Raw genomic sequence first — 26,049 nt, forward strand, 5'->3', positions numbered from 1 at the left:
TTTAAATAAAAACAATGTTTTAAATAAATTATTTAAAATATATATATTATTTTCATTAATACATTTTTATTATATTACTCTATTATTTTACAAAGCACCATAGACTGTAAACCAGCTTGGATGTTGAAGTGATTTTGTCATGTTTATTTCAGGAGAGAAGAAGGACCATCTTATTTTTATGTTATTTCTAATTAGTAATAAAATAATGTATTTTTTTAAATAAAGCAATAAATTATGAAAAATAATTAATAATAAATAATTAATTTAGCTAGTTAATTTAATTATATTATCCTATTGGTTTACAAAGCAATATAAGCTGTGAATCAACTTGGATGTTGAAGTGATTGTAAGAATGTATAATTTTGTCCAAATTTAAATAAAAATTTAAATTAATTAATTTAAAAAAAAAAAAAATTAAATAAAAAAAAAATATATATATATATATATATATACATATATATATATATATATATATATATATATATATATATATATATATATATATATATATATATATATTATTTTAAAAAAAACATTATTATATTACCCTATTATTTTATTAGTATTTTTTTAAATGTATACTTTTGTTTAAATAAAAATAAAAATAAAAATATATATTATTATTATTTTTTAATTATTATTATATTACCCTATTTTTTTATTTTTTTTAAATGTATACTTTGGTTTAAATAAAAACAATGTTTTAAATAAATTATTTAAAATATTTATTATTTTAATTAATAAATTTTTATTATATTACTCTATTATTTTACAAAGCACCATTGACCGTAAACCAGCTTGGATGTTGAAGTGATTTTGTCATGTTTATTTTAGGAGAGAAGAAGGACCATCTTATTTTTATGTTATTTCTAATTAGTAATAAAAAAAAAAAAAAACATTTAATAAAAAAATGTATTCTGAAAAATTATTAATTATTAAACTTAATTGAATTATATTATCCTATTAGTTTACAAAGCAATACAAACTGTGAACCAACTTGGATGTTGAAGTGATTGTAAAAATGTATAATTTTGTCAAAATTTAAATAAAAAACTTAACTAAATTAAGTAAAAATATATATATTATTTTAATTAATAATTTTTTAAAATTACATTACCCTTTTATTTTACTAAGCGACATAGACTGTAACCCAGCTTGGATGTTGAAGTGATTTTGTCATGTTTATTTTAGGAGAGAAGAAGGACCATCTCATTTGTTTTTATTTTTAAGTATTTAATTGTTCATTGTTAAAAATAAAAATAATTAAATTAACAATAAAACGAATAAAATAAATTCTAATAATTTATTTTATTTAATAATTATAATGCTATTATTTTACAAAGTGAGATAGACTGTAAACCAAGTGATGGTCAAAATGTCTAATTTGGTCATGTTTATTTTAGGAGAGGAGAAGGACCATCTAAATTTTATTTAATTGATTAATTATTAATTGATAATTAATTTTTAAAAACTAATGAAATTAATAAAATAAATTGTAATCAATAATTTAATTTAATAGATATAATCCTATTATTTTACAAAGTGAGATAGACTGTAAACCAAGTGATTGTCAAAATGTCTAATTTGGTCATGTTTATTTTAGAAGAAGGGCCATCTAATTTTTATTTGATTTTTAATTAATTATTTATTAATTGATAATTAATTTTAAAAAAGTAGTTAATTAATAAATAAAAATAGTAATAATTAATTTAATTTATTAATTATAAATCTAGTATTTTACAAAGTCAGATAGACGTTGAAGTGATTGTAAAAATGTCTAATTTGGTCATGTTTTTTAGGGGGAGAGGATAAGGACCATCTCTTTTTTTTCCCTTTTATTTATTTATTAATTTATTAATTATTTGAAAAATGTATCTAATTAAAAAAAATCATAATTAATTTAATCAATTATTTTTTTGATCATATTAACCTATTATTTTACAAAGACTGTAAACTGACTTGGGTGTTGAAGTGATTGTCGTCCATGAAGAGCATAACTGTAAAAATGTCTCATTTTCTCATGTTTTTTTTTTTTAGGAGAAAGGAGGGATCATCTCATTTTTAAAAAATTTTTTTTCTCTTCTTATCTTCATCGACGTGACCCATCATCATCATCATCACCCCAAACGCCCGCCTCCCCATCGCCATGCTGTCCAACGCCGTCCCCAACGCCACATTCAAAGGCCCCGCCGACTCTACAGGAAGCAGAAAGGTAAGAAGCTTAAAAACTTTCTTCAACTTTGCCTTTTTTTTTACATTACCTTTGATAGAAAATTGTACTGCTAACTTCTACTTTTAACCAAGCCGTACTTCAACTTCTAACGTGCTGACTCCTCTTTTTTTTTTTGTCGACGTGGCAAGTTTGGACTGATTTTAAGTCGACATCAGCTGCAACACAAACACCAAACTCCATTTTTAGTTGACAGGCAGGTTAGCTAACGTTGAAATGTAGCATTTTTACACACACTTTTTCATTTCCGAAAAAAAAAAGTATTTATTTGAATATTGTTTGGATGTTCCCCGAATTTGAGGAAAATCCACAAAACCGATGTTAAAAAAAAATCCCCCCCCAAAAAAATAAATAACTAAAAAAATAAACATATATATATATATAATTTTTTTTTTTTAAATTTGTATTTATTTTTGATTATTTGATTTATTTTTTTAACTATATATATATATATATATATATATATATATATATATATATATATATATATATATATATATATATATATATATGAAGTGAAAAAATACAATTATATATTAACCTTTGTGGGGCGGTATAGCTCGGTTGGTAGAGTGGCCGTGCCATCAACCTGAGGGTTGCAGGTTCGATTCCCGCTTCCGCCATCCTAGTCACTGCCGTTGTGTCCTTGGGCAAGACACTTTACCCACCTGCTCTCAGTGCCACCCACACTGGTTTAAATGTAACTTAGATATTGGGTTTTCACTATGTAAAGCGCTTTGAGTCACTAGAGAAAAGCGCTATATAAATACAATTCACTTCACTTCAACCTTATAAAAATAGCAAAATGAAAGACTAGGAATTAACAAATTAAATATATATACCGAAATGAAAAACATTTTTTAAACATGAACACAATAAATATATAAAATTAGAAAAAATATTAAAATTAAAGAATATGTATTTAAATTTAAAAATATATATATTTATAAATTATATAAAAGTGAACAAAATATACAAATATATTAAAATAAGAAAATATCAAAATTAAAGAATATGCATTTAAAAAATAAATTATAAACATAACTAAATTAAAAAATATATATTTTATATATGAACAAAATAAAACATTTAATCGTAGTTTGTTCATATTAACCTCAAAATTAATCGCAGATAGATGTAATTTTTCTTTTTTTATAAGAGAACCCGAGACAGATTATTTTCAAGTTTTTATTGCCATGACTGGACAACAGATATGTTAAACTTAAAAAAAAATGGTAATAAAAATATACCTCTAGAAGTAAAAAATAGTGCAGATAAAGTGAACAAAATACGAATATATATTAAACTTAAAACCTCCAAATTAAAAGATATATATACCAAAATGAAAAAAAAGTATGAATAGATTTAATTTTTAAAATATATATTAAACTCGAAAAAATATCAGACGTAAAGAATATATATCGAAACATAAATACATATTATATGTTAATTTATATAATATATAAAGAATATAAACTGAGCAAAATATAGATTTACTACACTTGAAAAAATAGAATAAAAAAAATTGGAAATGTAAAATAATATAGATTTTATACATGAACAAAATAAAAATATATGTTAAACTTAAGAAAATATCAGAACTAAAGAATGAATATCTAAATGTGAAAAAATACATATATATGTATATATATATGAAGTGGAGAAAATATAGATAAAACATATAGAATATATGTTAAACTTGAAAAATATCATCATTAAAAAATGTGTATCTAAATGTAAAAAAAATAAAAATATATATATTAAACTTAAAAATATATTGAAAAATTAAAGATACCAAAATGAAAAAAAAAATATATAATTTAAAAAAATATATTTTAAAATTCAAATAATATCAGAATTAAACAATGTATAGCTAAGTGTAAAATAATAAATATATATATAGTGCACCGTATATAAAGTGAACAAAATATAGACATATCAAACTTAAAAAATGTTTTTTATTATATTGAAATTTAAAACAAATAGATATTATGTGCATAAAGTGAACAGAATATGAATATATATTCAACTTAAAAATCAGTGTGTGAATGAGTTGGGTATTATTCCAGGGATAGTAAAGCGCTATATAAAGACTGACCATTTACCATTTAAAAAGAAAATATAAATTAAAAGATGTATACCTAAATGAAAAAAAGCGTATAAAAATTTAATTACAGACATATATATTCTGTATATACATCAAACTTTTAAAAAAATGACATACATTTTTTTAAATATTTACAGTATTACATATTTATGTGTGTGTATATGTATATTATGTTTATATTTCTAAAATTAGATATATTTAAAACAGCCTAAATTAAAAAAATATCTAAATTCGAAAAAACTATTATTAAAATTTTGAAATATAGTATCATAAATATATTACAATTTTTTAAATAAATAGTCCTGTGAAAAAACGTAATTCTTTTAATAATATTAATGTTTTAAAGGTGAATCTCAGTTCAAAAGTAATTGGATTTGAACAACATTTAAATATGCGACATTAGAAATAAAAAGTATCTGATCCAGATTGTCATTCATTAATAAATGCAACATGTTATTGTGTTTATTTGACATCAAACGTCAGGTTTTTGTGTTTATTTGACATCAAATGTCAGGTTTTTGTGTTTATTTGACATCAAATGTCAGGTTTTTGTGTTTATTTGACATCAAATGTCAGGTTTTTGTGTTTATTTGACATCAAATGTCAGGTTTTTGTGTTTATTTGACATCGAATGTCAGGTTTTTGTGTTTATTTGACATCAAACGTCAGGTTTTTGTGTTTATTTGACATCAAACGTCAGGTTTTTGTGTTTATTTGACATCAAATGTCAGGTTTTTGTGTTTATTTGACATCTAATGTGAGGTTTTTGTGTTTATTTGACATCAAATGTGAGGTTTTTGTGTTTATTTGACATCAAACGTCAGGTTTTTGTGTTTATTTGACATCAAACGTCAGGTTTTTGTGTTTATTTGACATCAAATGTCAGGTTTTTGTGTTTATTTGACATCAAATGTCAGGTTTTTGTGTTTATTTGACATCAAATGTCAGGTTTTTGTGTTTATTTGACATCAAATGTCAGGTTTTTGTGTTTATTTGACATCAAATGTCAGGTTTTTGTGTTTATTTGACATCTAATGTGAGGTTTTTGTGTTTATTTGACATCAAATGTGAGGTTTTTGTGTTTATTTGACATCAAACGTCAGGTTTTTGTGTTTATTTGACATCAAACGTCAGGTTTTTGTGTTTATTTGACATCAAATGTCAGGTTTTTGTGTTTATTTGACATCAAATGTGAGTTGTTTGTGTTTATTTGACATCAAATGTGAGGTTTTTGTGTTTATTTGACATCAAATGTCAGGTTTTTGTGTTTATTTGACATCAAATGTCAGGTTTTTGTGTTTATTTGACATCAAATGTCAGGTTTTTGTGTTTATTTGACATCAAATGTGAGTTGTTTGTGTTTATTTGACATCAAATGTGAGTTTTTTGTGTTTATTTGACATCAAATGTCAGGTTTTTGTATTTATTTGACATCAAATGTCAGGTTTTTGTGTTTATTTGACATCAAATGTGAGTTTTTTGTGTTTATCTGACATCAAATGTGAGTTTTTTGTGTTTATTTGACATCAAATGTGAGTTTTTTGTGTTTATTTGACATCAAATGTCAGGTTTTTGTGTTTATTTGACATCAAATGTCAGGTTTTTTGTGTTTATTTGACATCAAATGTGAGTTTTTTGTGTTTATTTGACATCAAATGTGAGTTTTTTGTGTTTATATGACATCAAATGTCAGGTTTTTGTGTTTATTTGACATCAAATGTGAGTTTTTTGTGTTTATTTGACATCAAATGTGAGTTTTTTGTGTTTATTTGACATCAAATGTGAGTTTTTTGTGTTTATTTGACATCAAATGTCAGGTTTTTGTGTTTATTTGACATCAAATGTCAGGTTTTTGTGTTTATTTGACATCAAATGTCAGGTTTTTGTGTTTATTTGACATCAAACGTCAGGTTTTTGTGTTTATTTGACATCAAACGTCAGGTTTTTGTGTTTATTTGACATCAAATGTCAGGTTTTTGTGTTTATTTGACATCAAATGTGAGGTTTTTGTGTTTATTTGACATTAAATGTGAGATTTTTGTGTTTATTTGACATCAAATGTCAGGTTGTTGTGTTTATTTGACTATAAATGTCAGGTTTTTGTGTTTATTTGACATTAAATGTCAGGTTTTTGTGTTTATTTGACATCAAATGTCAGGTTTTTGTGTTTATTTGACATCAAATGTCAGGTTTTTGTGTTTATTTGACATCAAATGTCAGGTTTTTGTGTTTATTTGACATTAAATGTGAGATTTTTGTGTTTATTTGACATCAAATGTCAGGTTTTTGTGTTTATTTGACATCAAATGTCAGGTTTTTGTGTTTATTTGACATTAAATGTGAGATTTTTGTGTTTATTTGACATCAAATGTCAGGTTTTTGTGTTTATTTGACATCAAATGTCAGGTTTTTGTGTTTATTTGACATTAAATGTCAGGTTTTTGTGTTTATTTGACATCAAATGTCAGGTTTTTGTGTTTATTTGACATCAAATGTCAGGTTTTTGTGTTTATTTGACATCAAATGTCAGGTTTTTGTTTTTATTTGACATCAAATGTCAGGTTTTTGTGTTTATTTGACATCAAATGTCAGGTTTTTGTGTTTATTTGACATTAAATGTGAGATTTTTGTGTTTATTTGACATCAAATGTCAGGTTTTTGTGTTTATTTGACTATAAATGTCAGGTTTTTGTGTTTATTTGACATCAAATGTCAGGTTTTTGTTTTTATTTGACATCAAATGTCAGGTTTTTGTGTTTATTTGACATGAAATGTCAGGTTTTTGACATTTGATGTCAAATAAACACAAAAAACTGACATTTGATGTCAAATAAACACAAAAACCTGACATTTCATGTCAAATAATGTCATCAAATGTCAGGTTTTTGTGTTTATCTGACATCAAATATCAGGTTTTTGTGTTTATGTCAGGTCTGCTCTCTCCCAGCGTGTGATTGACAGAAATAATCTGACATAAAATCATTGAAAAAGTCTACATTCATAACCTCGCTCGCCTCTTTTGTGAATGGACTTCATCACGCCGATGCTTGATTATGGGACTGGCGCCATGTTTGATGATGATGATGATGATGATGATGATGGTGTGACATACTGTATGTGGCGAGGGCGTTGGCTGCTTGCGGGGTGGGGGGGGGGGGGGTGTAGTAGTAAGCGTAAGGCAGTTGTGTCATTTTGCTTCCACGTTGCCATTACACAGCACTGGCCTCCATCTTGTTGCCTAGCAACAGCCCTAGTAAGCAGCTACTCCGACAGTAATGGTAAACACACACACACACACACACACACACACACACACACACACACACCCAGCCTGAAGACAGAAAATCTTCCTGGTGGTTTCTTTTACCTCCCAAAGGAAAAAAAAAATGGCGTGTTGCAGACTCTTCATCACACCTGCCGTGATGAAGGCATTTAGAGCAGGGGTGTCCTAACTTTTTCCACTGTTTTACAAATAAGTCATGCATGTTTATTTTTTGGTTTTTTTTTTTGCATTTTTCGTCAAATAAAACAGTTTTTTTTATGGTAAAAAAAAATATTCAAAAATATTTCAAAGTGTAATATTTGATGTGAAGTAATTGGAGCCCGAGAAATGTCAATAATTCATGACAACATTCATTATTATTTTTGAGCACATTTTTTAAAAATCCAAAAATAGCCCCACTCAAAAAAGTTTTACAAATAAGTCATACATGTTTTTTTTTATTGTTTTTTTGCATTTTTCGTCAAATAAAAGGTAGTTTTTTTATGGTAAAAAATACTTTAAAAATATTTCAAAGTGTAATATTTGATGTGAAATAATTGGAGCCCGAGAAATGTCAATAATTCATGACAGCATTGATTTTAATTCATTATTATTTTTGAGCACATTTTTTTAAAAATCCAAAAAGAGCCACACTCAAAAAAGTTTTACAAATAAGTCATATATGTTTTGTTTTTTTGTTTTTTTTGCATTTTTCGTCAAATAAAAGGTAGTTTTTTTATGGTAAAAAAATACTTCAAAAATATTTCAAAGTGTAATATTTGATGTGAAATCATTGGAGCCCGAGAAATGTCAATAATTCATGACAACATTGATTTTAATTCATTATTATTTTTTGAGCAAATTTTTAAAAAGTCCAAAGAGAGCCCCACTCAAAAAAGTTTTACAAATAAGTCATATATGGTATTTTTTATTTTTTTATTTTTTTATTTTTTCTATTTTTCGTCAAATAAAATGTAGTTTTTTTATGGCAAAAAAAAAAAAAATTAAAAATATTTCAAAGTGTAATATTTGATGTGAAATAATTGGAGCCCGAGAAATGTCAATAATTCATGACAACATTGATTTTAATTCAGTATTATTTTTTGAGCAAATTTAAAAAAAATCAAAAAAGAGCCCCACTCAAAAAAGTTTTACAAATAAGTCATACATGGTTTTTTGTTGTTGTTGTTGTTATTGTTGTTAGTTTTTTTGCATTTTTCGTCAAATAAAACATAGTTTTTTTATGGTAAAAAAATACTCAAAAATATTTCAAAGTGAAATATTTGATGTGAAATCATTGGAGCCCGAGAAATGTCAATAATTCATGACATCATTATTATTTTTTGAGAAAATTGTTAAAAAAATCCAAAAAGAGCCCCACTCAAAAATGTTTTACAAATAAGTCATACATGGTTTGTTTTTTTTTGCCTTTTTCGTCAAATAAAACGTAGTTTTTTTATGGTAAAAAAATACTTCAAAAATATTTCAAGGTGTAATATTTGATGTGAAATAATTGGACCCCGAGAAATGTCAATAATTCATGACAACATTGATTTTAATTCATTATTATTTTTTGAGCAAATTTTTTAAAAATCCAAAAAGAGCCCCACTCAAAAAAGTTTTACAAATAAGTCATGTATGTTTTGTTTTTTTTGTTTTTTTTTTGCATTTTTTGTCAAATAAAAGGTAGTTTTTTTATAGTAAAAAAATACTTCAAAAATATTTCAAAGTGTAATATTTAATGTGAAATAATTGGAGCCTGAGAAATGTGAATAATTCATGACAACATTGATTTTAATTCATTATTATTTTTTGAGCAAATTCTTAAAAAAATCCAAAAAGAGCCCCACTCAAAAATGTTTTACAAATTAGTCATACATGGTTTGTTTTTTTTGCATTTTTCGTCAAATAAAACGTAGTTTTTTTATGGTAAAAAAATACTTCAAAAATATTTCAAGGTGTAATATTTGATGTGAAATAATTGGAGCTTGAGAAATGTCAATAATTCATGACAACATTGATTTTAATTCATTATTATTTTTTGAGCAAATTGTTAAAAAAATCCAAAAATAGCCCCACTCAAAAAAGTTTTACAAATAAGTCATACATGGTTTGTTGTTGTTGTTGTTGTTATTGTTGTTGGTTTTTTTGCATTTTTCGTCAAATAAAACATAGTTTTTTTATGTTAAAAAAATACTCAAAAATATTTCAAAGTGTAATATTTGATGTGAAATAATTGGAGCCTGAGAAATGTCAATAATTCATGACAACATTGATTTTAATTCATTATTATTTTTTGAGCTCATTTTTAAAAAATCCAAAAAGTGCCCCACTCAAAAAAGTTTTACAAATAAGTCATATATGGTTTTTTTTTGTTTTTTGTTTTTTGTTTTTTGCATTTTTCGTCAAATAAAAGGTAGTTTTTTTATGGTAAAAAAATACTTCAAAAATATTTCAAAGTGTAATATTTGATGTGAAATAATTGGAGCCCGAGAAATGTCAATAATTCATGACAACATTGATTTTAATTCATTATTATTTTTTGAGCAAATTGTTAAAAAAAATCCAAAAATAGCCCCACTCAGAAATGTTTTACAAATAAGTCATTCATGGTTGTTTTTTTGTTGTTGCATTTTTCGTCAAATAAAACGTAGTTTTTTAATGGTAAAAAAATACTTCAAAAATATTTCAAGGTGTAATATTTGATGTGAAATAATTGGAGCCTGAGAAATGTCAATAATTCATGACAACATTGATTTTAATTTATTATTATTTTTTGAGCAAATTTTTAAAAAATCAAAAAAGAGCCCCACTCAAAAAAGTTTTACAAATAAGTCATATATGGTTTTTTGTTGTTGTTGTTGTTGTTATTGTTGTTGGTTTTTTTTTGCATTTTTCGTCAAATAAAACATAATTTTTTTATGGTAAAAAAATACTCAAAAATATTTCAAAATGTAATATTTGATGTGAAATAATTGGAGCCTGAGAAATGTCAATAATTCATGACAACATTGATTTTAATTCATTATTATTTTTTGAGCACATTTTTTAAAAAATCCAAAAAGTGCCCCACTCAAAAAAGTTTTACAAATAGGTCATACATGTTTTTTTTGGTTTGTTTGTTTGTTTGTTTTTTTGCATTTTTCGTCAAATAAAACATAGTTTTTTTATGGTAAAAAAATACTTCAAAAATATTTCAAAGTGTAATATTTGATGTGAAGTAATTGGAGCCCGAGAAATGTTAATAATTCATGACAACATTGATTTTAATTCATTATTATTTTTTGAGCAAATTGTTAAAAAAAATCCAAAAATAGCCCCACTCAGAATTCATTATTATTTTTTGAGCAAATTGTTAAAAAAATCCAAAAAACATGACATTATTATTTTTGGGGCACAGTTTAAAAAAAATCAAAAAGAGCCCCACTCAAAAAAAGTGTTTCAAATAAGTCATACATGGGTTTTTTTGTTTGTTTGTTTTTTTTTTGCATTTTTCGTCAAATAAAACATAGTTTTTTTATGGTAGAAAAATACTTGAAAAATATTTCAAAGTGTAATATTTGATGTGAAATCATTGGAGCCTGAGAAATGTCAATAATTCATGACAACATTGATTTTAATTCATTATTATTTTTTGAGAAAATTTTTAAAAAATCCAAAAAGAGCCCCACTCAAAAAAGTTTTACAAATAAGTCATACATGGGTTTTTAAAATTTTTTTTTTGCATTTTTCGTCAAATAAAAGGTAGTTTTTTATGGTAGAAAAATACTTCAAAAATATTTCAAAGTGTAATATTTGATGTGAAATAATTGGAGCCAGACAAATGTCAATAATTCATGACAACATTGATTTTAATTCATTATTATTTTTTGAACAAATTGTTAAAAAAAATCCAAAAAGAGCCCCACTCAAAAATGTTTCACAAAAAAGTCATACATGGTTTTTTGTTGTTGTTGTTGTTGTTGTTGTTATTGTTGTTGGTTTTTTTTGCATTTTTCGTCAAATAAAACATAACTTTTTTATGGTAAAAAAATACTCAAAAATATTTCAAAGTGTAATATTTGATGTGAAATAATTGGAGCCCGAGAAATGTAAATAATTCATGACAACATTGATTTTAATTCAGTATTATTTTTTGAGCAAATTTTTAAAAAATCCAAAAAGAGCCCCACTCAAAAAAGTTTTACAAATAAGTCATACATGGTTTTTTGTTGTTGTTGTTGTTATTGTTGTTGTTTTTTTTGCATTTTTCGTCAAATAAAACATAGTTTTTTTGTGGTAAAAAAATACTCAAAAATATTTCAAAGTGTAATATTTGATGTGAAATAATTGGAGCTAGAGAAATGTCAATAATTCATGACAACATTGATTTTAATTCAGTATTATTTTTTGAGCACATTTTTAAAAAATCCAAAAAGTGCCCCACTCAAAAAAGTTTTACAAATAGGTCATACATGGTTTTTTTGGTTTGTTCGTTTGTTTGTTTTTTTGCATTTTTCGTCAAATAAAACATAGTTTTTTTATGGTAAAAAATACTTCAAAAATATTTCAAAGTGAAATATTTGATGTGAAATAATTTGAGCCTGAGAAATGTCAATAATTCATGACAACATTGATTTTAATTTATTATTATTTTTTGAGCATATTTAAAAAAAAATCAAAAAGAGCCCCACTCAAAAAAGTTTAACAAAAAGTCGTACATGTTTTTTTTTTGGGTTTTTTGCATTTTTTGTCAAATAAAACATCGTTTTTTATGGTAAAAAAATACTATTTCCCTCGTAAAATATTTCAAGGTGGAATATTTGATGTGAAGTAATTCGAGCCTTAAATAGATAAATATCTCATAACATTGATTTTGATTGATTAATAATAATAATAATAATGGATTAGATTTATATAGCGCTTTTTTAGACACTTAAAGCGCTTCACAGAGAAGTGAGAACCCATCATTCACTTTTACAACTCATTCATTCATCATTCATTCTCCGGTGTGAGCGGCACCGGGGGCAAGGGTGAAGTGTCCTGCCCAAGGACACAACGGCAGCGATTTTGGACGGTGAGAGGCGGGGAGCGAACCTGCAACCCTCAGGTTTCTGGCACGGCCGCTCTACCCACTACGCCATACCGCCCCCATTTTTTGATTGATTGATGATTATTATTTTTTTAGCAATGACTGTTTAAAACAAAATCCCACTAAAAGGATTGGGGATTGAAAATGGCCACACTAGTAGAAGTGTTAAAAATAAGCAATATTCATTTATTTTGTATTTATTTATTTTATTTCAATAATTCACAGCAATATTGATTACAGTATATTTCTCTTTTGAACGATGACAGTTTCAAAGAAAAACACAAAAATTTAAAATAGTAAATAATAATAAGATTAATTAAAAAACATTAAATAAAATAAAAATTATACTTTATTTTATTTTATTTTTTACTTCCAACTCTTATATTACGAGATCAACTTCAGATCGATCTGTCAATTATAATTTTTGAATATATTTTTATGTTTGTTTTATGCCCTTTTTGCCAAAGAAAACTTTATTTTGACATATTTTTATGTTTTAAATTTTTACAATAGTATTTTTAGAAGGAGTCGCACGTAGCAAAAGACATTCTAATAATAATGAATAACTACAAACATATAAAATGACTTTGTTCCAAAAAGTGCTGTTTGTCCTTCTTTGCAGCGAGACAACTTGGACCTGATGACGGACCAGGCTAACTGCACCTCGTCTGCGCACGCCAAGCTAGCACGGAAGCGGAAGCAACTTCCTGTAAGTTTTTTGTCTTGAAAATCAACTTTTACTTTGAAAATCAACTTTACTTTGAAAATAATTTTTTGTCTTGAAAATGAACTTTTACCTTGAAAATATTTGTTTTCCTTTAAAATTAACTTTTACCTTGAAAATCGACTTTTACCTTGAAAATCTAACTTTTACCTTGAAAATATTTTTTTCCTTGAAAATCATTTTTTCCTTGAAAATCAACTTTTACCTTGAAAATATTTTTTTTCCCTTGGGAATCATTTTTTGTCTTAAAAATCAACTTTTACCTTGAAAATCAACGTTTACCTTGTAAATAATTTTTTGTCATTAAAATCATTTTTTGTCATGAAAATCAACTTTTAACTTGAAAATCAACTTTTACCTTGAAAATCAACTTTTACCTTGAAAATATTTTTTTTGTCTTGGAAATCATTTTTTGTCTTGAAAATCAACTTTTACTTTGAAAATCAACTTTACTTTGAAAATAATTTTTTGTCTTGAAAATCAACTTTTACTTTGAAAATCAACTTTACTTTGAAAATATTTTTTTGTCTTGAAAATCAACTTTTACCTTGAAAATATTTTTTTTTCCTTGAAATATTTTTTTGTCTTGAAAATCAACTTTTACCTGAAAATCAACGTTTACCTTGAAAATAATTTTTTGTCATTAAAATCATTTTTTGTCATGAAAATCAACTTTTACCTTGAAAATAATTTTTTGTCTTGAAAATCAACTTTTACCTTGAAAATTAACTTTTACCTTGAAAATCATTTTTTGTCTTGAAAATCATTTTTTGTCATGAAAATCAACTTTTACCTTGAAAATCGACTTTTACCTTGAAAATAATTTTTTTCCCTTGGGAATCATTTTTTGTCTTAAAATTCAACTTTTACCTTGAAAATAATTTTTTTTCTCTTGAAAATCAACTTTTACTTTGAAAATCAACTTTTACCTTGAAAATCATTTTTTGTCTTGAAAATAAACTTTTACCTTGAAAATCTTTTTTTCCTTTGAAAATTTTTTTTGTCTTGAAAATCAACTTTTACTTAGAAAATCAACTTTACCTTGAAAATAATTTTTTGTCTTGAAAATCAACTTTTACATTGAAAATAATTTTTTGTCTTGAAAATCAACTTTTACCTTGAAAATAATTGTTTTCCCTTGAAAATCATTTTTGTGTTGAAAATCATTTTTGTGTTGAAAATCAACTTTTACTTTGAAAATCAACATTTACCTTGAAAATCAACTTTTACCTTGAAAATCATTTTTGTCTTGAAAATCAACTTTTACTTAGAAAATCAACTTTACCTTGAAAATAATTTTTTGTCTTGAAAATCAACTTTTACATTGAAAATAATTTTTTGTCTTGAAAATCAACTTTTACATTGAAAATAATTTTTTGTCTTGAAAATCAACTTTTACCTTGAAAATAATTGTTTTCCCTTGAAAATCATTTTTGTGTTGAAAATCATTTTTGTGTTGAAAATCAACTTTTACTTTGAAAATCAACATTTACCTTGAAAATCAACTTTTACCTTGAAAATCATTTTTGTCTTGAAAATCAACTTTTACTTTGAAAATCAACTTTTACATTGAAAATCAACTTTTACCTTGAAAATCAACTTTTACATTGAAAATAATTTTTTGTCTTGAAAATCAACTTTCACCTTGAAAATCAACTTTTACCTTGAAAATCAACTTTTACCTTGAAAATCTTTTTTTCCCCTTGAAAATAATTTTTGTCTTGAAAATCAACTTTTGTCTAGAAAATCAACTTTTACCTTGAAAATATTTTTTTTTCCCCTTAAAAATAATTTTTTGTCTTGAAAATATTTTTTGTCTTGTAAATCAACTTTTACTTTGAAAATATTTTTTTGTCTTGAAAATCAACTTTTACCTTGAAAATCTTTTTTTCACTTGAAAATAATTTTTGTCTTGAAAATATTTTTTGTCTTGTAAATCAACTTTTACTTTGAAAATAATTTTTTGTCTTGAAAATCAACTTTTACCTTGAAAATCTTTTTTTCACTTGAAAATAATTTTTGTCTTGAAAATATTTTTTGTCTTGTAAATCAACTTTTACTTTGAAAATAATTTTTTGTCTTGAAAATCAACTTTTACCTTGAAAATCAACTTTTACATTGAAAATAATTTTTTGTCTTGAAAATCAACTTTTACCTTGAAAATCAACTTTTACCTTGAAAATCAACTTTTACCTTGAAAATCTTTTTTTCCCTTGAAAATCATTTTTGTCTTGAAAATCAACTTTTGTCTAGAAAATCAACTTTTACCTTGAAAATATTTTTTTTTCCCCTTGAAAATAATTTTTTGTCTTGAAAATATTTTTTGTCTTGTAAATCAACTTTTACTTTGAAAATATTTTTTTGTCTTGAAAATCAACTTTTACCTTGAAAATCTTTTTTTCACTTGAAAATCATTTTTGTCTTCAAAATATTTTTTGTCTTGTAAATATTTTTTGTCTTGTAAATCAACTTTTACTTTGAAAATAATTTTTTGTCTTGAAAATCAACTTTTACCTTGAAAATCAACTTTTACCTTAAAAATAATTTTTTTCCCTTGAAAATAATTTTTTCGCCCCTTGAAAATAATTTTTTGTCTTGAAAATCTACTTTTACCTTGAAAATCTTTTTTTCCCTTGTAAATCATTTTTGTCTTGAAAATATTTTTTATCTTGTAAATCAACTTTTACTTTGAAAATCATTTTTTGTCTTGAAAATCAACTTTTATCTTGAAAATCAACTTTTACCTTGAAAATAATTTTTTTTCCCTTTGAAAATAATTTTTTGTCTTGAAAATCTACTTTTACCTTGAAAATCAACTTTTACCTTGAAAATCAACTTTTACATTGAAAATAATTTTTTGTCTTGAAAATCAACTTTTACCTTGAAAATCTTTTTTTTCCCTTGAAAATCTTTTTTGTCTTGAAAATCAACTTTTACCTTGTAAGTTTGTTTTCCAAAGTTCCAAATAAGTGGTGTAAAATCTTGACACCTTTCACTTTTGATTTAACGCACTACAACTTCTTACACAGCATTCATCTCAGTTTGTCCTGTGTGTGTTGCCGTAGTCAGGAAGTTATCGATTAGCCACTATGTCTCGTCTTTTGTTGCAACCAACAAAGTGTTCATACTGTAAGTGTTGTACTTTTTACACACATTTTAAAATGCATCCCAGTTGTACTTCTCCTGCACAAATCTGAAGGTGTTGAAATCGCCATGTAAAATGGCTAATGCTAATCAGTAGCATGTATATGGGATAGCCAATGTAAATTAGCATCGAGCTAGCGCCTTTGTTTCAAGCTCTTTCTGTCACTTTATATCACAAACAACAATGCAGTAGATATGCTAACCTAGCAGGATGTTAAACTGTAATGTTAGCATCTAGCTCACATAGCTATGCTAATGTTGCTAACCTAGCATGATGATGTTAAACTGTAATGTTAGCATGTAGCATTTTGTCTTCCAGCAAAGTGTTTCCACAGACAAAATCTCACAAGACATGTCCCACTTTCCGCCCGCATTGACCCACTAAATCTTTCTATTTTTACACACACACACACACACACACACACACACACACACACACACACACACACACACACACACACACACACACACACACACACACACACACACACAAACACACACTGAAATGTGTGTGTGTTTCCAAGCAACTAACATTCTTGACATGTTTGCGTTAAAAAAAAAGAAAAAAGGGCAAAATTAGGTTTTTCCTTCAAAATAATTTGACTTTATCGCAAAAACAAAAATGTATATTTACAACAACAAAAAAACATTGAGCTGACTTTATTCTCATAAAATAACATGTATTTTTTAGAATATTAAATAATAGTTGTTGTTTTTTTACTATCTTCTTATGAAATAATGACTAGATTCTACTGAAATTCCCGCCAAATTTTCTAAATATTCCTTTTTTTTTCTGGAAAAAAACCCCCGCTTTTTTTGAAATTTTCTATTTAATCAAAACACCCGATACACATCATTTTTTAAATATTATTCTCTTAAAATGTATATTTAATATTGAAGAATGTGTATGTTAGTGTGTTAGGATGCTCATTTTTCCCATGGTCTGTGAGCGTGAACGCACCGTGTGGGCGGAGACTGAGAAATGAGGAAATACTTGTTGCAATTGGGCCTGTGGTTGGCATAAAATTGGCAATAAAAGATAAATACTTACATTTATATTACTTTATTTTGTTTTCACACAAAAACAAAACTCATTTTTAAGGTGTGGTGGCTAATATATTTGCCTGGTAGCATTTGTCCAATGATTACGAAACATTGAGGATATTTGTATTAATGTTCTGTACTTATTTATTTTTAGCTTTCTGCTAACCGCACGTTTTTTAAGTACCAAGTTATATGACTCTGAGTTATACGGCTGCAAAATTAGTTAAAAGAGTTAGCATGTGTCAAGCCAGTGTCAATTTATATGACTGAAGTGTACAGCTGCAAAGTTAGTTAAAAAGTTAGCATGTAAATGTTAGCATGCTAACGCTAGCATGTGTCAAGTACCAGGTTATGTGAGTATATGGTGTACGGCTGCAAAATTAGCTGGAACAGCTAGCACGCTAACAGTTGTCATTTGTCAAGTATCAAGTTATATGACTAAGGTAAACGGCTGCAAATTTAGCTAAAAAAGTTAGCATGCAAATGTTATTATGCTAGCAGTTAGCATGTGTCTTGTACACTGAGGTGAACGGCTGCAACATTTGCTGGAACAGCTAACAGGTTAATGTTAGCATGCTAACAGTTAGCATGTGTCAAGTATCAAGTTATATGACTAAGGTGTACGGCTGCAAAATTAGCAAAATAGTTAGCATGCAAATTTTAGCATGCTAAAAGTTAGCATGTATTATTTGTCAAATATCAAGTTACATGACAAAGGTGTACGACTGCAAAATTAGCTAAAAAATTATCATGCAAATGTTAGCATGCTAACAGTTAGCATGTGTCAAGTATCAAGTTATATGACTAAGGTGTACGACTGCAAAATTAGCTAAAAAGATTTACATGCAAATGTTAGCATGCTAGCAGTTAGCATGTGTCTAGCACCCTGAGGTGAACGGCTGCAAAATTTGCTGAAACAGCTAACCGGTTAATGTTAGCATGCTAACAGTTAGCATGTGTCAAGTATCAAGTTATATGACTAAGGTGTATGGCTGCAAAATTAGCAAAATAATTAGCATGCAAATGTTAGCATGCTAAAAGTTAGCATGTATCATTTGTCAAATATCAAGTTACATGACTAAGGTGTACGCCTGCAAAATTAGCATGCAAATGTTAGCCTGCTAACAGCTAGCATGTGTCAAGTATCAAGTTATATGACTAAGGTTTACGACTGCAAAATTAGCTAAAAAAATTTGCATGCAAATGTTAGCATGCTAACAGTTAGCATGTGTCATTTGTCAAGTATCAAGTTACATGACTAAGGTGAACGGCTGCAAAATTAGCTGAAACAGCTAACATGTTAATGTTAGCATGCTAACAGTTAGCATGTGTCACGTATCAAGTTATATCAGCAAAATTAGCTGAAACAGCTAGCATGCTAACAGTTATCATTTGTCAAGTATCAAGTTACATGACTAAGGTAAACGGCTGAAAAATTTAGCTAAAACATTAGCATGCAAATATTAACATGCTAACAGTTAGCATGTGTCAAGTACCTTGAGGTGAACGGCTGCAAAATTAGCTGAAACAGCTGGCATGCTAACAGTTATCATTTGTCAAGTATCAAGTTACATGACTAAGGTGTACGACTGCAAAATTAGCCTGCTAACAGTTAGCATGTGTCAAGTGCCCTGAGGTGAAAGGCTGCAAAATGAGATAAAACAGCTTGCATTTTTATGTTAGTATGCTAACAGTTAGCATGTGTCAAGTACCCTGAGGTGAACGGCTGCAAAATTTGCTGAAACAGCTAACAGGTTAATGTTAGCATGCTAACAGTTAACATGCGTCAAGATTAAAATTATATGATTACGGTGTGCAGCTGCAAAATTAGCCAAAAAAATTAGCATGTGTCAAGTACCCTGAGGTGAACGGCTGCAAAATTAGCTGAAGCAGCTTGCATGCTAATGTTAGCATGCTAACAGTTACCATGTGTCAAGTATCAAGTTATATGACTAAGGTGAACGGCTGCAAAATTAGCTGCAAATTTTAGCATGCCCAGAGTTAACTTGTGTCAACAAGTTAGCATGCTAATGTGAACATGCTAGCATGCTAACAGTTGGCAGGTGTCTTGTACCCTGAGGTGAGTGGCTGCAAAATTGGCTGAAAAAGTTAACAGTTAACACATTTCAAGTAACACGTTGTGTGACCCTGAAGATCCACATCCAGAGTGCTAACCTGTCTCGCCTCCACCCGCAGGTAGAAAGCTGCATTTCCTTCAACAACGAGGGCGCTAGGCTGGCACCGCCATCGTCCTACAACGGCGACGTGGGCGGGCACAGAGACGGGACGTCCGACGCCAAGGCGGAGAGGACGGAAGGGAAGAACGGGGTCCTCAGGGAGCCTTGGTCGTCTTCATCACTATCCTCCTCTTCCTCCTCCTGCCGAGCAGAGGACCACACCCGGGCCCCGAGTCCCTCTCAGGGGGACAGACTCCGGCAGGACGGCGAGCGGGACAACCGGGTGACGCCGCACCAGAAGCGAGGGAGACGGAAACTGGAGCGCCCGACTAAATGTAAGTACTTGTTAGTTTGACTCATAACATGACAATACTTAACATAATCAGGGCTGATAATTAGTAAGAAGTACTTAATAAGGTGAAACAAAATAGTGTGAGAATGTAAACATAATCAGGGCTGATAATTAGTAAGAAATGCTTAATAAGGTGAAACAAAATAGAGTGAGAATGTAAACATAACCAGGGCTGATAATTTGTAAGAAATGCTTAATAAGGTGAAACAAAATAGTGTGAGAATGTAAACATAATCAGGGCTGATAATTAGTAAGAAATGCTTAATAAGGTGAAACAAAATAGTGTGAGAATGTAAACATAATCAGGGCTGATAATTAGTAAGAAATGCTTAATAAGGTGAAACAAAATAGAGTGAGAATGTAAACATAACCAGGGCTGATAATTTGTAAGAAATGCTTAATAAGGTGAAACAATATAGTGTGAGAATGTAAACATAATCAGGGCTGATAATTAGTCAGAAATGCTTAATAAGGTCGAACAAAATAGTGTGAGAATGTAAACATAATCAGGGCTGATAATTAGTAGGAAATGCTTAATAAGGTGAAACAAAATAGAGTGACAATGTAAACATAATCAGGGCTGATAATTAGTAAGAAATGCTTAATAAGGTCGAACAAAATAGTGTGAGAATGTAAACATAATCAGGGCTGATAATTAGTAGGAAATGCTTAATAAGGTGAAACAAAATAGAGTGACAATGTAAACATAATCAGGGCTGATAATTAGTAAAAAAAAAAAAAGCTTAATAAGGTGGAACAAAATAGTGTGAGAATGTAAACATAATCTGGGCTGATAATTAGTAAGAAATGCTTAATAAGGTGAAACAAAATAGTGTGAGAATGTAAACATAATCAGGGCTAAAAATTAGTAAGAAATGCTTAATAAGGTCGAACAAAATAGTGTGAGAATGTAAACATAATCAGGGCTGATAATTAGTAGGAAATGCTTAATAAGGTGAAACAAAATAGAGTGAGAATGTAAACATAATCAGGGCTGATAATTAGTAAAAAAAAAAAAAAGCTTAAAAAGGTGGAACAAAATAGTGTGAGAATGTAAACATAATCTGGGCTGATAATTAGTAAGAAATGCTTAATAAGGTGAAACAAAATAGTGTGAGAATGTAAACATAATCAGGGCTGATAATTAGTAAAAAAATGCCTAATAAGGTGGAACAAAATGGTGTGAGAATGTAAACATAATCAGGGCTGATAATTAGTCAGAAATGCTTAATAAGGTCGAACAAAATAGTGTGAGAATGTAAACATAATCAGGGCTGATAATTAGTAGGAAATGCTTAATAAGGTGAAACAAAATAGAGTGACAATGTAAACATAATCAGGGCTGATAATTAGTAAGAAATGCTTAATAAGGTCGAACAAAATAGTGTGAGAATGTAAACATAATCAGGGCTGATAATTAGTAGGAAATGCTTAATAAGGTGAAACAAAATAGAGTGACAATGTAAACATAATCAGGGCTGATAATTAGTAAAAAAAAAAAAAGCTTAATAAGGTGGAACAAAATAGTGTGAGAATGTAAACATAATCTGGGCTGATAATTAGTAAGAAATGCTTAATAAGGTGAAACAAAATAGTGTGAGAATGTAAACATAATCAGGGCTAAAAATTAGTAAGAAATGCTTAATAAGGTCGAACAAAATAGTGTGAGAATGTAAACATAATCAGGGCTGATAATTAGTAGGAAATGCTTAATAAGGTGAAACAAAATAGAGTGAGAATGTAAACATAATCAGGGCTGATAATTAGTAAAAAAAAAAAAAAGCTTAAAAAGGTGGAACAAAATAGTGTGAGAATGTAAACATAATCTGGGCTGATAATTAGTAAGAAATGCTTAATAAGGTGAAACAAAATAGTGTGAGAATGTAAACATAATCAGGGCTGATAATTAGTAAAAAAATGCCTAATAAGGTGGAACAAAATGGTGTGAGAATGTAAACATAATCAGGGCTGATAATTAGTAAGAAATGCTTAATAAGGTGAAACAAAATAGTGTGAGAATGTAAACATAATCAGGGCTGATAATTAGTAGGAAAAGCTTAATAAGGTGAAACAAAATAGTGTGAGAATGTAAACATAATCAGGGCTGATAATTAATAGGAAATGCTTAATAAGGTGAAACAAAATAGTGTGAGAATGTAAACATAATCAGGGCTGATAATTAGTAAGAAATGCTTAATAAGGTGGAACAAAATAGAGTGAGAATGTAAACATAATCAGGGCTGATAATTTGTAGGAAATGCTTAATAAGGTGAAACAATATAGTGTGAGAATTTTAACATAATCAGGGCTGATAATTAGTAGGAAATGCTTAATAAGGTGAAACAATATAGTGTGAGAATGTAAACATAATCAGGGCTGATAATTAGTAAAAAAAAAAAAAAAAAAGCTTAATAAGGTGGAACAAAATAGTGTGAGAATGTAAACAATCAGGGCTGATAATTAGTTTAAAAAAAAGCTTAATAAGGTGGAACAAAATAGTGTGAGAATGTAAACATAATCAGGGCTGATAATTAGTAAGAAATGCTTAATAAGGTGAAACAAAATAAAGTGAGAATGTAAACATAATCAGGGCTGATAATTAGTAGGAAATGCTTAATAAGGTGAAACAAAATAGTGTGAGAATGTAAACATAATCAGGGCTGATAATTAGTAAGAAATGCTTAATAAGGTGAAACAAAATAGTGTGAGAATTTTAACATAATCAGGGCTGATAATTAGTAGGAAATGCTTAATAAGGTGAAACAATATAGTGTGAGAATGTAAACATAATCAGGGCTGATAATTAGTAGGAAATGCTTAATAAGGTGAAACAAAATAGAGTGAGAATGTAAACATAATCAGGGCTGATAATTAGTAAAAAAAAAAAAGCTTAATAAGGTGGAACAAAATAGTGTGAGAATGTAAACATAATCTGGGCTGATAATTAGTAAGAAATGCTTAATAAGGTGAAACAAAATAGTGTGAGAATGTAAACATAATCAGGGCTAAAAATTAGTAAGAAATGCTTAATAAGGTCGAACAAAATAGTGTGAGAATGTAAACATAATCAGGGCTGATAATTAGTAGGAAATGCTTAATAAGGTGAAACAAAATAGAGTGAGAATGTAAACATAATCAGGGCTGATAATTAGTAAAAAAAAAAAAAGCTTAATAAGGTGGAACAAAATAGTGTGAGAATGTAAACATAATCTGGGCTGATAATTAGTAAGAAATGCTTAATAAGGTGAAACAAAATAGTGTGAGAATGTAAACATAATCAGGGCTGATAATTAGTAAAAAAATGCCTAATAAGGTGGAACAAAATGGTGTGAGAATGTAAACATAATCAGGGCTGATAATTAGTAAGAAATGCTTAATAAGGTGAAACAAAATAGTGTGAGAATGTAAACATAATCAGGGCTGATAATTAGTAGGAAAAGCTTAATAAGGTGAAACAAAATAGTGTGAGAATGTAAACATAATCAGGGCTGATAATTAATAGGAAATGCTTAATAAGGTGAAACAAAATAGTGTGAGAATGTAAACATAATCAGGGCTGATAATTAGTAAGAAATGCTTAATAAGGTGGAACAAAATAGAGTGAGAATGTAAACATAATCAGGGCTGATAATTTGTAGGAAATGCTTAATAAGGTGAAACAATATAGTGTGAGAATTTTAACATAATCAGGGCTGATAATTAGTAGGAAATGCTTAATAAGGTGAAACAATATAGTGTGAGAATGTAAACATAATCAGGGCTGATAATTAGTAAAAAAAAAAAAAAAAAAGCTTAATAAGGTGGAACAAAATAGTGTGAGAATGTAAACAATCAGGGCTGATAATTAGTTTAAAAAAAAGCTTAATAAGGTGGAACAAAATAGTGTGAGAATGTAAACATAATCAGGGCTGATAATTAGTAAGAAATGCTTAATAAGGTGAAACAAAATAAAGTGAGAATGTAAACATAATCAGGGCTGATAATTAGTAGGAAATGCTTAATAAGGTGAAACAAAATAGTGTGAGAATGTAAACATAATCAGGGCTGATAATTAGTAAGAAATGCTTAATAAGGTGAAACAAAATAGTGTGAGAATTTTAACATAATCAGGGCTGATAATTAGTAGGAAATGCTTAATAAGGTGAAACAATATAGTGTGAGAATGTAAACATAATCAGGGCTGATAATTAGTAAAAAAAAAAAAAAAGCTTAATAAGGTGGAACAAAATAGTGTGAGAATGTAAACAATCAGGGCTGATAATTAGTTTAAAAAAAAGCTTAATAAGGTGGAACAAAATAGTGTGAGAATGTAAACATAATCAGGGCTGATAATTAGTAAGAAATGCTTAATAAGGTTAAACAAAATAGTGTGAGAATGTAAACATAATCAAGGCTGTGATTAGTAAGAAATGCTTAATAAGGTGAAACAAAATAGTGTGAGAATGTAAACATAATCAGGGCTGATAATTTGTAAGAAATGCTTAATAAGGTGAAACAAAATAGAGTGAGAATGTAAACATAATCAGGGCTGATAATTAGTTTAAAAAAAAGCTTAATAAGGTGGAACAAAATAGTGTGAGATTGTAAACATAATCAGGGCTGATAATTAGTAAAAAAAAAAAAAAAGCTTAACAAGGTGAAACAAAATAGAGTGAGAATTTTAACATAATCAGGGCTGATAATTAGTTTAAAAAAAAAAGCTTAATAAGGTGGAACAAAATAGTGTGAGAATATAAACATAATCAGGGCTGATAATTAGTAAGAAATGCTTAATAAGGTGAAACAAAATAGTGTGAGAATGTAAACATAATCAGGGCTGATAATTAGTAAAAAAAAAAGCTTGATAAGGTGGAACAAAATAGTGTGAGAATGTAAACATAATCAGGGCTGATAATTAGTAGGAAATGCTTAATAAGGTGAAACAAAATAGTGTGAGAATGTAAACATAATCAGGGCTGATAATTAGTAAGAAATGCTTAATAAGGTGAAACAAAATAGTGTGAGAATGTAAACATAATCAGGGCTGATAATTAGTAAGAAATGCTTAATAAGGTGAAACAAAATAGTGTGAGAATGTAAACATAATCAGGGCTGATAATTAGTAGGAAATGCTTAATAAGGTGAAACAAAATAGTGTGAGAATTTTAACATAATCAGGGCTGATAATTAGTTTTTAAAAAAAAGCTTAATAAGGTGGAACAAAATAGTGTGAGAATGTAAACATAATCAGGGCTGATAATTAGTAAGAAATGCTTAATAAGGTGAAACAAAATAGTGTGAGAATGTAAACAAAATCAGGGCTGATAATTAGTAAGAAATGCTTAATAAGGTGAAACAAAATAGTGTGAGAATGTAAACATAATCAGGGCTGATAATTAGTAAGAAATGCTTAATAAGGTGAAACAAAATAGTGTGAGAATGTAAACATAATCAGGGCTGATAATTAGTAAGAAATGCTTAATAAGGTGAAACAAAATAGTGTGAGAATGTAAACATAATCAGGGCTGATAATTAGTAGGAAATGCTTAATAAGGTGAAACAAAATAGTGTGAGAATTTTAACATAATCAGGGCTGATAATTAGTAAAAAAAAAAAAAAAGCTTAATAAGGTGGAACAAAATAGTGTGAGAATGTAAACATAATCAGGGCTGATAATTAGTAAGAAATGCTTAATAAGGTGAAACAAAATAGTGTGAGAATGTAAACAAAATCAGGGCTGATAATTAGTAAGAAATGCTTAATAAGGTGAAACAAAATAGTGTGAGAATGTAAACATAATCAGGGCTGATAATTAGTAAAAAAAAAAAAAAAGCTTAATAAGGTGGAACAAAATAGTGTGAGAATGTAAACAATCAGGGCTGAAAATTAGTTTAAAAAAAAAGCTTAATAAGGTGGAACAAAATAGTGTGAGAATGTAAACATAATCAGGGCTGATAAT

At 27.8% G+C, this 26,049-nt stretch overlaps 1 protein-coding gene across 1 annotated transcript in view; it reads left to right on the forward strand.

Moving 5' to 3' along the window:
- dnmt3ab (DNA (cytosine-5-)-methyltransferase 3 alpha b) overlaps positions 1-26,049 on the forward strand; it is a 74,600-nt gene that overhangs the window by 1,842 nt on the left and 46,709 nt on the right. Inside the window, exons 2-4 of the mRNA XM_062043150.1 lie at positions 2,038-2,212; positions 13,293-13,379; positions 19,779-20,094. Of these exons, the coding sequence (XP_061899134.1) occupies positions 2,147-2,212; positions 13,293-13,379; positions 19,779-20,094 (469 nt within the window). The 5' untranslated portion in view covers positions 2,038-2,146. The remainder of the gene's footprint in view (positions 1-2,037; positions 2,213-13,292; positions 13,380-19,778; positions 20,095-26,049) is intronic.

The sequence above is a fragment of the Entelurus aequoreus genome, linkage group LG03 (assembly GCF_033978785.1).
Source record: "Entelurus aequoreus isolate RoL-2023_Sb linkage group LG03, RoL_Eaeq_v1.1, whole genome shotgun sequence".
NCBI classification, from domain to species: Eukaryota; Metazoa; Chordata; class Actinopteri; order Syngnathiformes; family Syngnathidae; genus Entelurus; species Entelurus aequoreus.